This window comes from Ovis aries, chromosome 9, assembly GCF_016772045.2.
Source record: "Ovis aries strain OAR_USU_Benz2616 breed Rambouillet chromosome 9, ARS-UI_Ramb_v3.0, whole genome shotgun sequence".
In the NCBI taxonomy this organism is placed as follows: domain Eukaryota; kingdom Metazoa; phylum Chordata; class Mammalia; order Artiodactyla; family Bovidae; genus Ovis; species Ovis aries.
This window is the reverse complement of record NC_056062.1, coordinates 40,042,215-40,062,749: the sequence shown is the minus strand read 5'-3', so window position 1 is coordinate 40,062,749 and position 20,535 is coordinate 40,042,215. Positions and strand designations below refer to the sequence as shown.

The 20,535-nt window shown below is 40.8% G+C and overlaps 1 protein-coding gene across 12 annotated transcripts in view; it reads left to right on the top strand.

Annotated features, from left to right (window-relative positions):
- The window catches only part of ASPH (aspartate beta-hydroxylase), a 187,563-nt gene that overhangs the window by 84,911 nt on the left and 82,117 nt on the right, over positions 1-20,535 (top strand). For all 12 annotated transcript variants that reach the window (XM_060393701.1, XM_042254243.1, XM_042254241.1 and 9 more), the window contains one exon: positions 10,529-10,570. In XM_060393701.1, coding sequence (XP_060249684.1) covers positions 10,529-10,570 — 42 coding nt within the window. The remainder of the gene's footprint in view (positions 1-10,528; positions 10,571-20,535) is intronic.

Genomic DNA, 20,535 nt, shown 5'->3' with positions numbered 1-20,535 from the left:
ATCACAACTACTGAAGCTCTCACAGCCTAGAGCTGCACACTGCAACTCCTAAGCCTTCTTGCTACAACTACTGAAGGCCAAATGCCCAGAGTCTGTCCTCCACAACAACAGAAGCCACCGCAATGAAGAGTAGCCCTTGCTCACTGCAACTAGAGAAAGCCGGCTTGCATCAACAAAGACCCAGTGCAACCAAAAATAAATAGATGTAAAATCTACAAAACAGAAACAAACTCATGGACATAGAGAACAGACTTGCAGTTGCTAAGGGGGACAGGGTTAGGGGATGGGAGGGGTGAGAGACTGAGGTTGGCAGATGTAAGTTGTTCTATACAGAATGGATAAACAGCAAAGTCCTACTGTTTAGCACAAGGTACTATATTCAGTATCCTATGATAAACCATAATGGAAAATAACATTTAAAAAATAATGTGGAAAGATGTATAATCGAATCACTTTGCTGTACAGCAGAAATTAACACAACATTATAAATCAACTATACTTAAATAAATAGAGTAAAAACTGAAAAAAAAAAGACTCAGAAATGTTGAAGATTAATTATGATTCATTGTGGAAAAGTAAGCTGTCCAATAGCTTAAATTTTTCCATCTTTTGTTTATATTGATAAATTCATAAGTGCTTTGCTGGCATCCTTTTGGAAAGGAAGTAAAAAGTCAATCTGAAAAATTGATCATGTCAGTCATTTAGAAGTCAGTCATTTTTAATATCACATTAAAAAAATTGATTTGGGAACCTCTGCTTCCTTAGTGGGTTTTCACCTTGTCCTCAAAGTCATATTTTTGCTTGATACCACACAGCCTATTTCTAGCAATCTGACAGCATAACTGTACATAGCATGGGGAGTTCCCTGGTGGTCCAGTGCTTAAGACTTCACCTTCCAATGCAAGGGATGTGGGTTTGATACCTGGTTGGGGAGCTAAGATCTCACATATACAGAGCCAAAAAACCAGAATATAAAACAAAAACAATATTGTAACAAAATTCAATAAAGACTTTTAAAATGATCCACATAAAGAAAAAAAATATTTTAAAAAAATTATACATAGCGCAAATTGAATGACTTACGAACAAATCACTTAGGAAATTCACCAGCATAATATTCCCTGCCATACAATACTTTAAGACCATTTGACTAATTGGTTCCTTTAACAATTTTTCTGTCATGCCGTGGGAAAGACCATGATGCTGGAAAAGATGGAGGGCAGATGGTGAAGGGGGCAACAGAGGATGAAGTGGTTGGATGGCATTACTGACTCAATGGACATGAGTTTGAGCAAATTCTGGGAGATGGTGAAGGAGAAGGAAGCCTGGCATGCTGCAGTCCGTGGGGCCACAGTGAGACAGACACAGCTGCATAACTGAACAACAACAGTGCCGGGAAAAATGTTTATGTTACATTTTGTGATGATAATTGTGCTGTCTGAAATGAAGATGTCTGAACATCAATGTTTCTGGCTGAATTTGCTGCTCTTTTCTCTCTGAAGATGGAGATGACATTTATAACTCATCCATATTTGAATATTCTCTCAGGGGGGCTGATTTCACTGTCGCCTCTATCCAGAGCTGTCACTCATGCGCCCCTTGTCATCAAGCATTTTCTAATTGGATCAATAAGACCCACAACCAGGCTGGCAGCTCCAAAGGTCTTAGTTTATGGTAATAAGAGCCTAAGATGCATATTATTGTTAGTGATTTGATCTTTCGTTTATTCAAGAAATATATATTGAACAGCTCCTATGGTACAGGCTCAGGCCTTCCAGGTGACTCAGTGGGTAAAGAATCCATCTACCTGAGACACAGAAGACTTAGGTTCAATCTCCTGGTTGGGAAGATCCCCTGGAGGGGAGGGCATGGCAACCCACTCCAGTATTCTTGCCTGGAGAATCGCCGGACAGCGGAATCTGGCAGGTACAGTCCATAGGGTCACAAAAGAGGTGGACATGACTGAAGCACACACCCCTGCATGCATGGTACAGCTCTGCCCCAGACATAACAGTGAACAGTGCAGCCCCTGTCTGGTATCGATTCACAGACCTGTGGGTATGCTGCAGAGGACAGAAGCCAATCCAGCATCATTAACCTCTCAGAGTGATACCCAGGCCAGCACCCAGAGGAGGGGGAACCAACCCAACTGTGGGGGCCAGGGGAGCAGAGCAGGAGGTCATGCTGGAGCTGAGCCTGGAGGAGCTGCTCCAAGTGAAGGAGCCAGCATGTGGCTGGGAGAGGGTTCAAGGCGGTGTGCCATGCACCGGCTAAGGAGGCATAGGGGACGGGTGGGCAGCATTTCTCAGAGTGCTGCATAAATGGTGTTTGAGAATTTGAATGTGGGCCTAGGGCTTCCCTGGTGGCTCAGACAGTAAAGAATCTGCCTGCAATACAGGAGACCCGAGTTCAATCCCTGGGTCAGGAAGATCCCCTGGAAAAGGGAATGACTAACTCACTCCAGTATTCTTGCCTGAAGAATTCCATGGATAGAGGAGCCTGGCGGGCTACAGTCCGTGGGGTTGTAAAGAGTCGAACATGACTGAGCAACTTTCACTAAAAATGCAAGAAAGTTGCTGAAAAACTTCAAGCTTAGGAGTTGCATGATCCTATCCATATTTGAACAGAGTCCCATGAGGAGGTGGAGACCAGTCAGGGGGCAGATATGTTCATCTAAGCGCAAGTGGTGGGAGCTGGGAATTGTGGCAGAGGTGCAGAGCAGGATGGATTCAAGGACCTTGGGGGTGCAGGTGACTGGTGGGAGATGGGCTGGTTAACGGGAAAAGTCTAGCTTGATTCCTTTGCTTCTGGCTTGAATGGATGAATGATGGAACTTCAGTGGAGATAAGGAAGGTGGGAGGAACGGAGAGGTGCAGAGACCACTGGCCTCTGGAGGTGTTGGGTTTGCAACTTGGGCAACTACTACTTCTGGGTGGAAACCTGATTCAGATACTCTCATTGGTCTTCTTCTTCTTATTGACTGTAAATGTATTCCATTTAAAAATTCTATCCTATACATTGATGGCTGTAGTGAATGTTTCTAGTTTTGGTCTATTATGAAGAAATTTGCCATGAACACTCTTACACATTATACATGTCTTCTGGTGGAAATATTCATTTCTGTTGGATATATAAAAGTATACCTATAATTTCCAGTTGCTTCTCATTAGCACCAAATAATTCTGCTTATGTAAAAATTTCTGGTTATACATACATGCACATATGTAGATAAATAGATAGGGAAGGAAGGAGGGAGGGAAGGAAAGCCTATAATACAGTTTTAGAAATCACATCAAAATTTGGTTGGGTCTTCATGTGCACAATCTCCTTTTTAACTTTAATCGTAACATAGATTATAACATAATCATAACATAGCTGTAATAGTAAAATAAATTTGGTACTAAAGTTTGGAATAAGAAAATGTTTGTTTAAAGTTGGAATGAATTTTACTTCTTTTAAAATAGTATATACTTTTTTATCAACCATTTATATCATCCATAACATGAAAAATTGATATAAGATTATAAGTAATGCATTTTAATTACAGCTTACAGTATCTTGTTGCTCCTTGAAAAATCCTCCCTATATTCATGTTTCAAATACCGTACTAGATTTTTCCCCCTCTGTTGCATTTCTTTTTAATACAGTGAAAACATTGATGGGAGAAAGAAATTGAATGTTATTTCTCAAAAGACTGACATTCTTAAATTCAACTGTAATTCTCAAATGCTTTAAAGAACCTCAGGTTTTTTTAGCTTTGCAAGTAATCCTCCCAAGAACTACTCTAAGCAGTGAGTCATTCTTACCCAGTTGCCATTAAAAACAACAATACACAGAAAAATAAAACATTTACTTTCCATTGGTGGTTTTTTATAAGTAGAATAAAAATAAAGCAGTTTCGCAATCTGTGTCTAGTTGGTCCTTTAATTTAGATTTCCCCTTATTTTTGCAGATACTTAAAGCTTCAGAAAGACTGCCCCTACTACCTACCACAAGAGGACCAGCTTAACCATACGCTCCAAAAGATGGCTGGGATAGATCTTGTGAAGTAATTTCTGAGCAGACCAAGATCTTTGGGAATGAACACTAAAGATGTTTTGAATGAACCATAGTCCACTGGCATTTTAGTGTTTTTTTTTTTTTTTTTTTTTTTGAGAAACAAAAATCACACGTATTGTTACATTCCTGCATGTCCTTTTCTGATAGCCTTAGTGGGTCCACTGGATTTTTCTTTTCCCTTTCGTGATGGAGCTTTTAGTCTTACCTGCATATATGTGTTTTTCAGACAGTAATTAATAATCATTCATGAGATAACAGCACTTGTCATGGCAGGATTTTAATATATCTTATCAGTAATTAACACTATGTCAGCTGACTTGTGTATACTGCGTGAAACATGAATTAAAGCCACTAAGAGTGCCTTGTCTTAGGGCGCTGAAAAACACTGATGGGATCATCATTAGCTGTGAAGATTTGAGTTGTATATATCTGCACTGATACCTTTATTTAAAAAATTCCTATATTAGCTTCAAGTATTCAGGGCAAAACTCAACATTTGAGATTCCTGCAGCTTTTAGCTTATTAATTAGAAAAAAAATTAATATTTCAAAAAAAGTTTAAATTATCGTGGGTAATTTATTTTTCAGAAAAAAAGGGGAAATTAAAATTTGTGCTAGAATGTAGAGGAAAGGAACAGCCTGTTATATTATGCAAAAACGCTTTTCAGCACATTGGGGTGATTGTAGAATAGCTGTAGTCCTCTTGGTATTTGTTTAAATCTTAGAAAATAACAGTTAGTGGTGCCTAATGTAAAGGTTGTTCTTCCTTTGGCTGGTAAAGTAACATATACGACACTGATTCCTGCTCCGTGTATCAAGGAGACATTGCCACTGGCTGAATGAAGCAGGGTTTGTGAAAAGTACTCAGAAACCAGACGTTCCCTGTGCTTTCACAGCTTTTGAGGCTTTTCCTTTCCATGCTGGAGAGTTTCTTCTGTTTTTAATGTGGCTGGTGTGTGGCTCAGAAATGGTTGCTGTGATGAAAATGCTCATTTCTTAGGAAAAAGAGGTAGCTACACTCTCATTTTGAAAGGACCATGAGCTATTAAAAAAAAAAAAAAACCCTAAGATGTGGTTTTATTTACATGTCAGGGGAGCTCTTGATCATGTTCACATTGTTTTAAGATAAAGTGATTTTTTTGTGTGTGCTTTTAGGGTTAAAATCAAAGAGATTTTATATTTTTATCATTAGAGATCACTACAGTGTAGTAAGGTATGCTGAACCATAGTGTTAGTGAAGCCCAAAGTAATACATAGTAAAAGAGCAATAATTGTCTGAAGCTGTGATCTGGGTAATACAGAGTTGCTACTCAAAAATCTAATAAAGCTCTTACTTCGTATTGTGAATTATAGAACACTACTTTTTAATAAAGCCATATTTTTTTAGATAAACAGAAGTGACATAGAATTGATAAATGCATAAGATAAATTTCGCTGAATTTTTGTATATAATCATCTGTAGAACTCTGGACGCTGAGAATTCATTATGCTGTGGTCATATTCAGATACTTTCTAATTCCAAATATCTTGATGGATGAGCCTTGTCTTTACAAATATATGCCAAGCTGGGAAATATCAATGGATTTTCTAAAAATAATGTAAACATCTTCTGTTTAATGTTATTTGAGTGCAATAAAATGCAGAAGAATTCTTCTCTGTATTGTCATTATTTTAGAGTATATATTGTTTTATTTTATTGCATAACAACATCAGTTCATTTTATACTTTCCAGTATTTCAGGGTATTCTAGCACTTTTGGTGACTAAAATCACAAAGGAGTACATTCAACCTCTTTCTTTACCTATTTCTAGTAGGTAATTTTTATTTTGTATCATGCTACAATTTGAGGGGCAAAATTCAGATGAAATAGTCCCTGCATCATGCTGTGTAGGCTTTTGTCCAGCACCTAGAAGTTCTGATAAGTCCCTGCGAGGTCACTCATTCACCTGCACACTCTGGTCCTCCACGACTATCACTTGGAGAGGATTAGCTTTCAGCCTGTTTGAGAGAACCGAGGAGTTTGAGTGACTAGAAGGGTAGCAAAGGGTACCGAAGATTCTCTTCTGATCTTCATTCTTGGGCAGTAAAGGAGAATGAGACACAAAGGGACGAAGCTTCTGGGATTCTGGAAAGTGTTGTTTTTTCCTCCAAGGTGCTCAGAAGAAACAGAAAAAACCTTTAAGTTTAAGCAGGCCCATTTTGCTGCACTGGCGATGATAAGTGCTAAGTTAGGGAGTCGGGGCTCCAGGCACCTGGGTGTTATTACTGTGCTTGCAGATGAAGAGACTGAGGGTCAGAGAGGCTGCAATGCCTGCCAATCAAGGTCATTCGCAGCCTAGAGTCTAGAGCGTACAGGTGGGCACCTAGTGGAAGGTGGAAACAATTAGAGGGCAACCAAGAGCAAGCAGAGAGAGGGCAGTCAGGTAACGGAGGAGTAAGAATCCAGGTGATGTCGTGATACGAGCAGAGAGGGCAGTCAGGTAGTGGAGGAATAAGGATCCAGGTGATATCGTGATAGGATCTTACTGGGGAAGTGCTAGTGGACAGAGAGGACAGGGCTTTTGTGACTTAGACAGGACCTGGTCAGGGAGAGGCAGAGCCCCGTGGCTGGGTCTTGGAGCAGGGAGAGTAGATGCCAGTGTGACTAGGAGCTCAGGACACACAGACCTGGATGGAGACTAGCTTTGCCCACAAGAATTGGCCAGTAGGCAAATTAGCACAGTAGCTGGAATGATAGGGTTCAAAATAATTGAATATACAAAAATGATTTTTTCTTTTTTTTTTTCTTAATGGTTGTATGACAGTTTTTAAAAGATGAAGATCCTGTTCTGTTTAGTAAGGTTTTCTTTAATAAAATAATGTTGAAAGAGTTAGCACCATTAGAAAATGTGTAGTTTATGTTTCTTTGGGGGGGTGTCTGTTAAGACTTAAATCTGAGTTGCTGGTAAGCTTGTACTTCTGTCATTTTCTGGGTTGGACTAAGCCTAGAGTATGGACCACCCACTACTGGAATATGCAAAGTGTAGTATTGTAGAGTGTGGCCTTCTGAACAATTCTTAATTGTTCTGCTGCTCTTGGCAATACTCTAAGCCTCTCTAAGCCATTCTTCTTATCTATGGAATTAAAACTACCTTTCAGAGTTAAATGGGATAATCCTCATTAAGTGTTGAGAACAACGCCTGGCATCTAGTTAAGTGTTATCAATCATTTTCCTTTTTGGCATGTTGAGGACCATTTGAATTTTCCCTGGGAAGCCCCAGGTACAAAGACTGAAGAATAGCAAAGTCATACTCTTGAGGGAGACTTGGGTTTGATCCCTGGGTCGGGAAGATCCCCTGGAGAAGGAAATGGCAAACCACTCCAGTACTGTTGCTTGGAAAATCCCATGGATAGAGGAGCCTGGTAGGCTACAGCCCACGGGGTTGCAACGAGTCGGACACGACTGAGCACACTTCCACTTTCCACTCTATTATATTATGCAGAATGCTAGTGAGGTAAGCTGAAGCTCTTTGAGAACTTTACCTAAGTTAAATTTAAGCACTGAAAACCCCGGAGGTGAAAATCCCCTACACTGTGTATTTTCCCACACCCAAGCTCCTGTCTCAGATCTCAACTTGCTGAAGCAGTGGGATTAGAAGGGGACAGAACCTAGGGCTTTTGCCCCGGGGTTGGAACATCTGGGCTAGGCCTTCTTAATTCAGCCTCTTCATCCTAGGTGACTGCAGACAGGAGGAAAAAAGATGACCCTGGTTCCAGGGCGCACACCTGGCCAGGGGCCTCCCACACTTTTTTAAATGGTGATCAGTTCAGAACTTCCCCAGTGGTCCAGTGGTTAAGACTTTGCCTTCCAATGAAGGGGTGCAGGTTCAATATCTGGTCAGGGCGCTGAGGTCCCACATGCTTCTTAGCCAAAAAGCCAAACAAAACAAAAGCAATATTGTAACAATTTCAATAAAGACTTTAAAAATGGTCCACGTCAAAAAAAAAAACTAAAAAAAGATGACCACTTCAATCCACTCTTCCTTCCTTGGTTTCCCTGGGGGCGGGAAGATTTGTGGACGGCTCTAAAATCTTCGTGACCAGCACCAACTAGTTTTCTGTAGTCAGCTGAGAAACTTGCATTTTATGCTTGATTTGTCTAAATTACACTAGCCATATGCCAGGTAACAGATTATTGGAGGGGTGGACACTCCCAGCCTTCCTATACGCGTGGCTGGTGCCACAGAAAGAGATATCCTTGGAAACTGAGATTTTTGATACTTCTCTTCTATCCTGTACCCCTGATACCTACAAGAGTTATTCAGTCACGTCTGACCCTGCAACCCCATGGACTGCAGCATGTCAAGCTTCCCTGTCTTTTGCTATCTCCTGGAGTTTACTCAAACTCAAGAGTGCATCCTAGTAAATGACACACTGCCTAACCTTATGATGGTGGTGGTTTTGTCACTAAGTCGTGTCTGACTCTTTCAACCCTATGGGCTGTAGCCCATCAGGCTCCTCTGTCAATGGGATTTCCTGGGCAAGAATACTGGAGTGGGTTGCCATTTCCTTCCCCAGGGGATCTTCCAGACCCAGGGATAGAACCCTGGTTTCCTGCATTGAAGGCCGATTCTTTACTGAGCCACCAGGGAAGCCCTTTATGACAAGGGTACAGTTAATAAGGTCAGAAATTCTAGAATGTTCAACAGAGATTAGGAAGTCTATTTTATATCCTTGTGCTTCCTGAAGCACTGACCAGGAAGTGTGTGGCAGCCAACATTTTTTTTTTTTTAAGATTTTTTTGATGTGGACCATTTTTTAAAAGCCTTTATTGAATTTGTTGCAGTATTGATTCTGTTTAATGCATTTTATGGTTTTTTGGCTGCGAGGCATGTGGGATCTTAGCTCGCCCACTAGGGATCAAACCTGCACTTCCTGCACTGGAAGGTGGAGTCTTAACCACTGGATCGCCAGGGAAGTTTTCCAGCCAACTTTTTAAAACCCTCCGTTTGCAAAAGTCAAGACCTGCGCTTCTTTTTCCCTTTCAACAAAATTAGAGACTGGCATGGGGAAAGGAATGTCTATTTTGGAGTCAAATACACCACTGACCTTGATGACTTAGACCCTCTACCTTGTCAAGCTTCAGCCTCCTCTGCATGAAGAAGGAGCTTAGAACTACTGCAGAGGGTTGTTGTTTAGTTGCTCAGTCCTATCTGACTCTTGTGACCCCACAGAGTGTAGCCCGCCAGGCTCCTCTGACAATGGGATTTCCTGGGCAAGGATACTGGAGTGGGTTGCCATTTCTTTCCCCATCTGCAGAGGATGTTAGGAGACAAAAGATGTGTCTTGTGCTTGGCACCAAGCTTGGCACACTTTGAGTTGGTTTGCTTCCTTTCCCCTTGGGGTCTCAAAGGAGAAACATGTGACTGATAAAAAGTCCTCTCCTTGTATCAGGAGCCTCAGATTTACTTCTTGCCTCCAAAAATTGAAATGTTTTATATGAATGAATGTGGGAAACTGGGGATTAAGGAATTGAGTGATGTTGCCTGCACCCCTGAACCCAACCTGCACAGCACTTACACTCTCTCGCGTCTACTCTGGAGAAAGGATGGAATCTGATGATTTTTAATCAGACTACCAAACTCTGCCCCATCCTCACCGCAACTCAACCGTACACATGTGTATCTAGAAATTCTCAAAGACTAGGTAAATACCTACTGGGACTGGAATTGACTGGTCTACCTCTAACTGTGCCATGTCACACCTGGGCTCAGTGTGGGCACCCCTGTGGGTCACTTGTGGATGTAGGAAGTCCTTGAGGAGTCAGGTTAGTGTTCTCATAGAATGGCATGCTACAATCCTTTAAAGCACACAGTCCCTGTTATAAAGCAGTGCATGGCTTTAAGAGACAATAAAGCTATTGAATCAGCTTTGAGTGAGTCCTCTGGACTCAGTTTGTACCCACAGAGGCACTTATTATTGGTGGAGATGGCCCCCATCACCCCTTATGTAGACCAGGAACACTCAGCCTGGCACCCAAAACCTGCTTACTGCTTGGTGATTTTTATAAGTAATTCAAATTCTTAATATTTTATAATAAATTACATGTGTAAAGAATTTAGGATTTAGGAAAATTGAATTGTTAGCCAAGAATTTTTTAAATTGAAGTATAATTAATTTATAATATTGTGTTTCAGTGATGTATATATTCATATATATCACAAAGTGATAGTCATATATATATACTCAGTCATATATTTATATAATTCTTTTCTATTGTACATTATTACAAGATACTGAATATAGATCCCTGTGCTATACAAGTAGGTCCTTGTTATTTATCTATTTTATATATAATAGTGTATATCTCTTAATCCCAGAAACATTATGAATTGAACTCATATTTGAACTCATTTAAAGATAGTCCTATAATTCGAGATTTTGAATTGTGACTCTCACAATATTTATTTTGTTTTGTCTTTACCTTTCAGAAACAAATAAGAAAGCAGATGAGCCAGGAAAAAAAGGAAAAGGTGAGATTGTTAAAATCAACAGCCTTTCAAATACACATAAGGAGAAGTTATACTATCCGTGAATAATGTGATCTTATTTTCTACACTAGTCAAAATAAATTGCCAGTGTGTTTATTATTTCAGTGGTTTTATCAACAGACATTAATATTCTACATAAACATTAAGAGCTAAAGCTCTGGAAAGACATTAGCATCTAATGCTATTTGCTGTTCACTCTATATACATCTTGAGAATTAACCAACCTCTGTGCTTCAGTTTCCTCTTCTATGATATGGGAATAATAAGAACAGTACCAACTTCCAGAAACCATGAGACTGTTGTTTCCACAATAGTAATTAAGTGAAAATGTATGTAAAGTGCTTAAAGCAGTGTCTAGCACAGGGAAAGCACAAAGGAAATGTTAATTATTACTGTCACCTTTGTTGACAGCTGTTCTAAGTACAAAGATTATTCGAACATATTCTTTTTACATGGGACTTTGAACTGTTTGAAAGAAAGTCATGCAAATATTTACATCTATAAAGAAAATATCATCTCTGCCTTCCAAGAGCTTATTACAGAGGCATTCTAATAAATTTAAGGAACCAGTAGAATTTTAATTCAAAGTTCACAAAGGTTGCTAAACATAGAGTGAGGAGCTATTTTTTTAAGTTAAATTTATAAACATGGATGGTCACAGAGTAGCAGTTATATTTTTAGTATCATTTGAATGATAAAATCATCAATGATTAAACATAATTGGAGTTTCAGGAATGGCTGTAACTCCTAGTGATAAAAGCAATGTTTACATTTAAAAGATACAGTTCACTGGAAAAGCCAAGATCTTACTTACTCAGTAGGTAAACAGTACTTGACTATATGAAGTTTCTGGCTTTGGCCATCGTTTCATAGCCCTTAGGCATTTATTTTGCCTGGAGAATCCCAGGGATGGGGGAGCCTGGTGGGCTGCCATCTATGGGGTCGCACAGAGTCAGACACGACTGAAGCGACTTAGCAGCAGCAGCAGGCATTTATTTAGCTCATGTATTTTTTTCCTGATTGGTTGTTTTTAATTTTTTATTAAAGTAATATACAGATCTAAATTTTAAATTAAAATATAGTTTATTTACAGTGTGTTCATTTCTGCTGCACAGCAAAGTGATGCAATTATACATATATGCGCATTGCTTTTTTAAAAAATATTCTTTTCCATTATGGTGTATCATAGGTTATTGAATGTAGTTCTTTGTGCTATTGTGCTACACAGTTAGTACCTTATTGTTTATCCATTCTATTTATAAAAACTTACATCTACTAACCACAGCGTCTCACTCCATCCCTCCCCCAACCCACTTCCCCTTGGCAACCGCAAGTCTGTTCTCTGTGGCTGTGAGTCTGTTTCTGTTCCATAGATAGGCTCGTTTGTGTCATATTTTAAATTCCACATATGAGTGATATCAAATGCTATTTGATAACATTTTCAACAATAAATTTAAGAAACCAGTGGCATTTTAATTCAGCGTCCACAAAGGTTGCTAAACATAGAGTGAGGAGTACAAAGATTATTCAAACGTTCTTTTTTCACTTTTGCATTTCTTTGCAGATGTAAATATTTGCATGTCTTTCTCTAACAATTCAGAGTCCTGTGAAAAAGGCTGGATAGTACTCAATTGTATATATGCACCACATCTTCTTTATCCATTTATCTGTCAATGGACATTTGGGTTCTTTCCCCCTACGCACTTCTAAATAATGTCTGAATTCTGCAGTTTTCTCCTCCATGTTGCAAACTGTTGGCTGCCTCTTCTGTGTAGATGACTGGGCTTCTATTCACACAAGCTCTCCACACTGCCTTGCCTCCCAATCTTCCACTATGTCCATGAGTTACTCTCTCCACTGTTTGCTATTGCCCAGCCTCTTTAGGCAGTTACCCCTGTTTCCCTGACCATCCCGCGATGAAGGGAAATCAGTCCTCAGAGCATTTCTCCATCTACACACACTCCCTTGATGATCCCATCTGATCTCGAGGCTTTAAATCTCTTTATGCCAAAGGCAACTGCTTTAACTGCAGCCCAGGTCCCTACCTGAACTCTCTACAAGTATGTCCAGCTGTCTACCTGATGGAGACCTGATGGCTACTTGATGCCCTTGATGGATATCTAATAATTCCATCAAACGTAATAAGTGTAAAATGGAACTCCTGACCTTCCCCTGAAAACACACTGCTCCTACAAATCTCTCTCTCCTGCCTCCCTGTCATTCCGTCAGCAAACCCTGTGCACCCTCTCTTCCGAGCTTCTTCCTGCCACCTTCTCTCTCTACCACCTTCTCTTGCCTGATTACTCCACTTACCTCCTAACTGACCTTCCTTTGTCTGTATCCTCTTTCTCAATTCAGTAGCCACGGTGATCCTTTAAAACTTTCTTTGCATGCTAAGTCACTTCAGTCGTGTCCAACTCTTTGCGACCTTATAGACTGTAGCCCGCCAGGTTCCCCTGTCCATGGGATTCTTCTTAAGAATACTGCAGTGAGTTGCCATTCCCTTCTCCCGGGGATCTTCCTGACCCAGGCATGGAAGCCACATCTCTTATGTCTCCTGCATTGGCTAGAGGGTTCTTAACCACTGGTGTCACCTGGGAAGCCCTTAAACTTTAAGAATTTTATTTACTCTGTTTTTTGTTTATTTATTTTTGCCTGCACTGCGTCTTTGCTGCTGTTCCTGGGCTTTCTCTAGTTGTGATGAGCAGAGGCTACTCTCCAGCTGTGGTACGTGGGCTTATTCCCGCAGTGGCTTTTCTTGTTCAGAACATAGGCTCTAGGGCTTGGGTTCAGTAGTTGTGGCGTGTAGGTTTAGCTGCTCTGAGGCATGTGGAATCTTCCCAGAGCAGGGATCGAACCCCTGTACCTGCATTGGCAGGTGGATTCTTAACCATTGGACCACCAGGGAAGTCCACGGTGACCCTTTTAAAACCTAAGTGGTAGCCTGTTGCTCAAATGCCTCCGTCATCTTCACATCTTTCTCAGAGTAAAACCAAAGTCATCTGTGATGGTTTACTGGCCTCGCACATTGGGTTCTCACTCTCAGAAGGCCTCTGAGGTTAGTGATGTGTTCAAGGCAACTGTGGCTAAGAGCACTCTGAATAGCAAACAGTCTGCAAAGGTCCTGAGGCGGGAGGGAAGGGCCTGAGAAACTGGAGCCCACGAACAAAGCCAGAGCATGTGCTGTGCAGTTGGAGGGGAAGTCAGGGGCCAGACCGTGGCAGAGTCAGGCAGCCTTTGTTCATGCAGTGGGCCTCCACACCCAGCCCATGCAGGTGTCTGTGCAGGTCAGAGACTTTCCAGTTCACACACTGACTGGTTTGCTTCTAGGAGGTGCACCCTGGCACTTTCTGACAAAGGTAGAGACGGGAGGGTGAGTGCTGGGTGTGGCTTACTGCAGATATGAACAGGTGCAAGCCCTGCTCCTGTGCCTAGCGTTTCTTACTCTTCAGGGCTCCGTTTCCTTCCTTCTTCACTGTACTTCCCTCTAGTACCCTCTGCACAGCTTTCTCCTCCCGAGATTCTGAGCCCATAGGCAGCTTTCCAGTGGTATGGGAGCTGGGCTCCCTGGCTGTTTCTTCATAGAGCTTGTGGAGAGAATCTGCAACAACTTCACCTGATCGGCTCTTCCACTCTCCATCATGCCGTGCTGGCTTCATATCCACACCAACTGAGGGACGTTGGCAATTGAAGTCTTTTATTGATTGTGACATACAGGGAGAATCTTAGGATTAAGAGATGAAACGAGTCAATGTTACCCCAAGTTCACTGAAAATCCTGTTTGAGCAAATTGTCAGGTTTGGAAATTCCATCTTTTTTTTTTTTTTTTTTTTTTAACCCACATTCATGAGAAAAAGCAGAAGTGTTAGCCGCTCAGCTGTGCCTGACTATTTGTGATGCTATGGACTATAGCCCACCAGGCTACTCTCCATGAAATTCTCTAGGCGAGAATACTGGAGTAGGTTGCTATTCCCTTCTCCAGGGTATCTTCTCAACCCAGGGATTGAACCCTGGTTTCCTGTGTCTCCTGCATTTCAGGCAAATTCTTTACCATCTGAACCACCAGGAAGCCCATACAATGCTGTTAACCGGTATGGCAGAGGGAGGAGGAGATATTCCATTTCTGGGATACACAGTGAAAAAGTGGAATGTTTTAATAGCCAGCTTTTAATTTCACAATAATAGAAATGGAGATTTTTTTAAAAAAAACAATAATTGTAAATTTGTCTCAGGATGAATTATTAGGCTAAGTTTCTATTGAGTTATCACCCTCAAGTTCTTTATCAGAGATCTACAGATGAGAGGGGGGAGATGTTACTTTTACTTACAATTAGTAGTCACCTGATTCTTTCTTTTAGAGAACCATGTTTAGTTTATTTTGATAGAGTCATAAGTTTGGACTAGGGCTAATTCTAAAACAGGCCCCCTTTGGAGATACCAGATTCTTATATTGAATGAGAATCTGTTTAACCTAAAATTGCTGTACCAGTTTTTCCCCACTGGATGTCATCTTTTCCCACATAGTCCATATTCCACACCCACAGAATAGGACTGTGAGCTGAAAGGTAAAAATGCCTGATGAAATGTCCAATTCAAACAATTATTTTTATTCATTCATTTATTCAGTATATTTTGAGTACTTGCTATGTGTTAGGCCCTGTTTTAGGCACTGGGGCTAAAACATTTAATAAAAACAAAGTCCCAGTTCTCACAGTACTTACAACATATTTTAGTATATGTGTGTTAGGGGAGAGATTTGTCATTTTCAAAAAAATAAAATAAGTATGAAAAAGAATATGAAACAGAAAAAGATACAGAGAATGACAATGGTCAGGAGTGTTGCTCTGTTGATGGGCCTCTTAGACAGTGACACCTGGAGATGTAAGATGCAAGGGCATGAGCTATGCAGCCATATGGGAGAGGTGAGTTCCAGGGGTGGAAAAGTATATTCATAGTCCCTCAGGGAGGTGTGATTAGGATGTGGGTAGACATGGTGAGTGCTGCTTAGATTCTGCCTATATTTCATGTAAGGTCTGTAGGATTTGCTGATGGTTAGGATATGAGGCATAAGAGAAAGAAAGGAGTCAAAAATGACTCAAAGCTTCTTGAAAAACTGTGCGTTAACAAATTCATTGAATGAAAAAGTCTGCAACATGTTACTGAGTTCAGTTCAGTTCTGTTCAGTTGCTCAGTCGTGTCCGACTCTTTGCAACCCCATGAATCACAGCATGCCAGGCCTCCCTGTCCATCACCAACTCCCGGAGTACACTCAAGCTCATGTCCATCGAGTCGATGATGCCATCCAGCCATCTCATCCTCTGTCGTCCCCTTTTCCTCCTGCCCCCAATCCCTCCCAGCATCACGGTCTCTTCCAATGAGTCAACTCTTCGCATGAGGTGGCCAAAGTACTGGAGTTTCAGCTTCAGCATCAGTCCTTCCAATGAACACCCAGAACCTGATCTCCTTTAGGATGGACTGGTTGGATCTCCTTGGGGACTCTCAAGAGTCTTCTCCAACACCACAGTTCAAAAGCATCAATTCTTCGGCACTCAGCTTTCTTCACAGTCCAACTCTCACATCCATACATGACCAGTGGAAAAACCATAGCCTTGACTAGACGGACATTTGTTGGCAAAATAATATCTCTGCTTTTCAATATGCTATCTAATTGATCATAAATTTCCTTCCAAGGAGTAAGCATGTTTTAATTTCATGGCTGCGATCACCATCTGCAGTGATTTTGGAGCCCCCAAAAATAAAGTCTGACACTGTTTCCACTATTTCCCATGAAGTGACGAGACCAGATGCCATGATCTTAATTTTCTGAATGTTGAGCTTTAAGCCAACTTTTTCACTCTTCTCTTTCACATTCATCAAGAGGCTTTTGAGTTCCTCTTCACTTTCTGCCACAAGGATGGTGTCATCTGCATATCTGAGGTTATTGATATTTCTCCTGGCAATCTTGATTCCAGCTTGTGCTTCTTCCAGCCCAGTGTTTCTCATGGTGTACTCTGCATAGAAGTTAAGTAAGCAGGGTGACAATATACAGCCTTGACATACTCCTTTTCCTATTTGGAACCAGTCTGTTGTTCCATGTCCAGTTCTAACTGTTGCTTCCTGACCTTCATACAGGTTTCTCAAGAGGCAGGTCAGGTGGTCTTTTATTCCCATCTTTTTCAGAATTTTCCACAGTTGATTGTGATCCACACAGTCAAAGGCTTTGGCATAGTCGATAAAGCAGAAATAGATGTTTTTCTGGAACTCTCTTACTTTTTCGATGATCCAGCGGATGTTGGCAATTTGATCTCTGGTTCCTCCGCCTTTTCTAAAACCAGAACATCTGGAAGTTTAATACATATCAAATGTCAGTTACTAGTTGAGGATTGGTGGGCCTTTGAAGAAATTTGTGGAACAACAGAATACTCATGTCTTCAAAAGTGGAATGTTTGCTTGCTTGTGTGTGTATGTGTATGTTAGGTAAAATGCATTTGGATCAAGGTCTTTTCCTGACATTTTCCTTTGATTTAAACCAGCATTTAATACCCCATTATATTATTCATTACAATCAAGGATATGCTTAAGCTGTATTTTGTGAACATCTTTAAGAATGCATTTAAAAATTTCCTGGGTGCTATTTGTATTGTTTTAAAGAATAATAGTCAGGGCCCCAACAAAACAGCAGATGGCACTAGAAAACAAGTCACATTTACACTAACAAATGACGTTTTTTTAATGCAGCTTAGAGAAAAGCCTGAGATGGCTATATTATTGCTGATAAATCAACTTGATGCAACCAGTACTTCATATCTATACTTCTGAGTTTTCGATGATCACAAGGAAAGTAGAGAGAGAACCAACAAGGGCAATAAAGTCTAATGAAGACATTTTCTTGTTTTAAAATATATTTATCTCTACAGAGTTTTTCCTGGGGTTTTTACAACTGTATGTAACATATTTGAGCAAAAATGGAGAACATCACCCACCCAAGGATTAAAAACTAGACTCCTCAGGACAGCACATAATGCATCTCGAAATCCAGCTCCTGTTTATGGCTTTCCTCTGTTCCAAATGCTCTTCTTTGCCTCCCTACTTCACAACTACAAACTCCTGTTCCTTAGAACTGAGCTTAGAGATGAGCTCTGCCAGAAAGCCTTCCCTAATTACACCCCCATCGCCTGCCCCAGACCAGAAGATGTACTTCTCTGTTTTCACAAGAAAACCTGTGTTTCAGATTTTTAGCACATATTTTGAGTTTCCCCCTGAATTTTTAGACAAAACAGCTGAAGAGTGGGAACCATGACCTCCCCAACCCTAGTATTAGTCAGGGTTCTTCAGAGAAAGAGAACCAATAGTGTGTGTGTGTGTGTGTGTGTGTGTGTGTGTGTGTGTGTGTGTGTAGAGGGAGAAACAGACACAGAGATATATTTTAAGGAACTGGCTCATGACATTGTAGAGGCACCGGATCTGAAATCTGCAGGGAAGGCTGGCAAGCTAGAGACTCAGAAGAGAGATGCTGTTACAACTCAAGGTCAAAGACATTCTGGAGGCAAAGTTCTTTCTTGTTGGAGGGGCTGGGGTCTTTTTCTTTAGGCCTTCAGCTGATTGGATGAGACCCGCCTACATTATGGAGAATCTTCTTTACTCAAAGTCTACTTATTGAAATGTTAGTCTCATCTGAAAAAATACCTTCTCACCTGAAAAAATACCTTCACAGCAATATCCAGACATATTTGACTAAATATATAGTATATTCAAAAGCAGAGACATTTCTTTGCTGACTAAGGTCTGTCTAGTCAAGGCTATGGTTTTTCCAGTAGTCACGTATGGATGTGAGATTGGACTGTGAAGAAGGCTGAGTGCCGAAGAATTGATGCTTTTGAACTGTGGTGTTGGAGAAGACTCTTGAGAGTCCCTTGGACTGCAAGGAGATCCAACCAGTCCATTCTGAAGGAGATCAACCCTGGGATTTCTTTGGAAGGAATGATGCTAAAGCTGAAACTCCAGTACTTTGGCCACCTCATGTGAAGAGTTGACTCATTGGAGAAGACTTTGATGCTGAGAGTTATTGGGGGCAGGAGGAGAAGTGGACGACCGAGGATGAGATGGCTGGATGGCATCACTGACTCAATGGACACGACTCTGAGTGAACTCTGGGAGTTGGTGATGGACAGGGAGGCCTGGCGTGCTGCGATTCATGGGGTCGCAGAGTCGGACACGACTGAGCGACTGAACTGAACTGAACTGATGCATGTGTTCGTGCTAAGTCGCTTCAGTCATATCCAACTCTGTGCAACCCTATGGACTGTAGATCACCAGGCTACTCTGCCCATGGGATTCTCCAAGCAAGAACACTAGAGTGGGTTACCATTTCCTCCTCCAGGAGATCTTCCCAACCCTGGGAATGAATCCATGTCTCTTAAGTCCTGCATTGGCAGGTGGGTTCTTTACCTCTGGCACCACCTGGGAAACTCTCTAGGTATCATAGCCTGGTATATTTTACACATAAAATTAACTATCACATCCCTCCAGTGGCAGTTACCCATTACAAAGTAGGAACTGAAAAAATAATTGTAGCATGAAAAAATGTGGTTAATTCCATTTACTTTAATTGCCTCTTCATCTGATAGTGATAATGTGACATGCAGATAGCCTAAGTGGTGGGCAGGGGGGTTATAAATGGAAAATCCAGGTATGAATGAACTTTAAATGTCTACAGTGCACTACATTTCAAGTTATTTTCACACAGGTTCTCATTTAATCCTTATAAAAAATCTTGCGAATTAAGTGTTTTACAGCCATTATTTCAAATATTTTTTTCTTCTTTCTCTCTCCACTACTTCTGTTATTCCAGTTAATTGCATGTTGGACTGCATGATACTATCTTACAGGTTCTGAAACTTGGGTCATTTTTTTTTTTCATGGATTGCATAATTTTGTTGCTCTACTTTCAAGTTCAGTGATTCTTCTGCTATTTCAAATCTACTGTTGAGTCCATCTAGTAAAAATTTCATTCCAGCTACTATTTTTTTCAGTTTTAAATTTCCAATTGCTTCTTTTTTTTTTTTTTTTTTTTTTTTAGTTTCCATTTCACTATCAAGGTTTCATATCTGTTCAGTCATTAACACCTTGTTTTTCTGTAATTTTTGGTCCTTATTTATAACCACTGGTTTGAGATGTTTTCTGATAAACCTGATAATCTGGGCACACACCAAGACCGTTGCTATTGACTACTTTTTTATAAATCCTGATTACAAGTCAGGAGAGTCCTTATTCTTTGCATGTCTAGTAATTTTTGGTCAAAAGCTGGATTGTGTATGTTGCTGTTGTTCAGTCACTAAGTTGTGTTTGACTTTTTGACCCCATGGACTGCAGCATGCTAGGCTTCCCTGTCCTTCACTATTTCCCAGAGTTTGCTCAAGCTCATGTCCATTGAGTCAGTGATGCCATCCAACCATCTCATCCTCTGTCACCCACTTGTCCTGCCTTCTATCTTTCCCAGCATCAAGGTTTTTCCAATGAGTCAGCTCTTCGCATCAGATGGCCAGAGTATTGGAGCTTCAGCTTCAGCATCAGTCCTTCCAATGAATATTCAAGATTGATTTCCTTTAGGATTGACTGATTGGATCTCCTTGCTGTCCAAGGGACTTTTAAGAGTCTTCTCCACAATTCAAAAGCATCAAGCAGACTGTGTATCAGTCAGTCAGTTCAGTCTCTCAGTCGTATCTGACTGTGACCCCATGAATCGCAGCATGCTAGGCCTCCCTGTCCATCACCAACTCCCGGAGTTTACCCAAACTCATGTCCATTAAGCATATGGTATAATTGAGAAATTTCATACCGTCTAATCATGAAAAACTTACTCATAAGTTTGCTTTGTGCTCAGAACACATTTTTCCATAGAAGCAATTTTATGGTCTTCAGAGGTTTTGTACACCAGTCCACAAAAA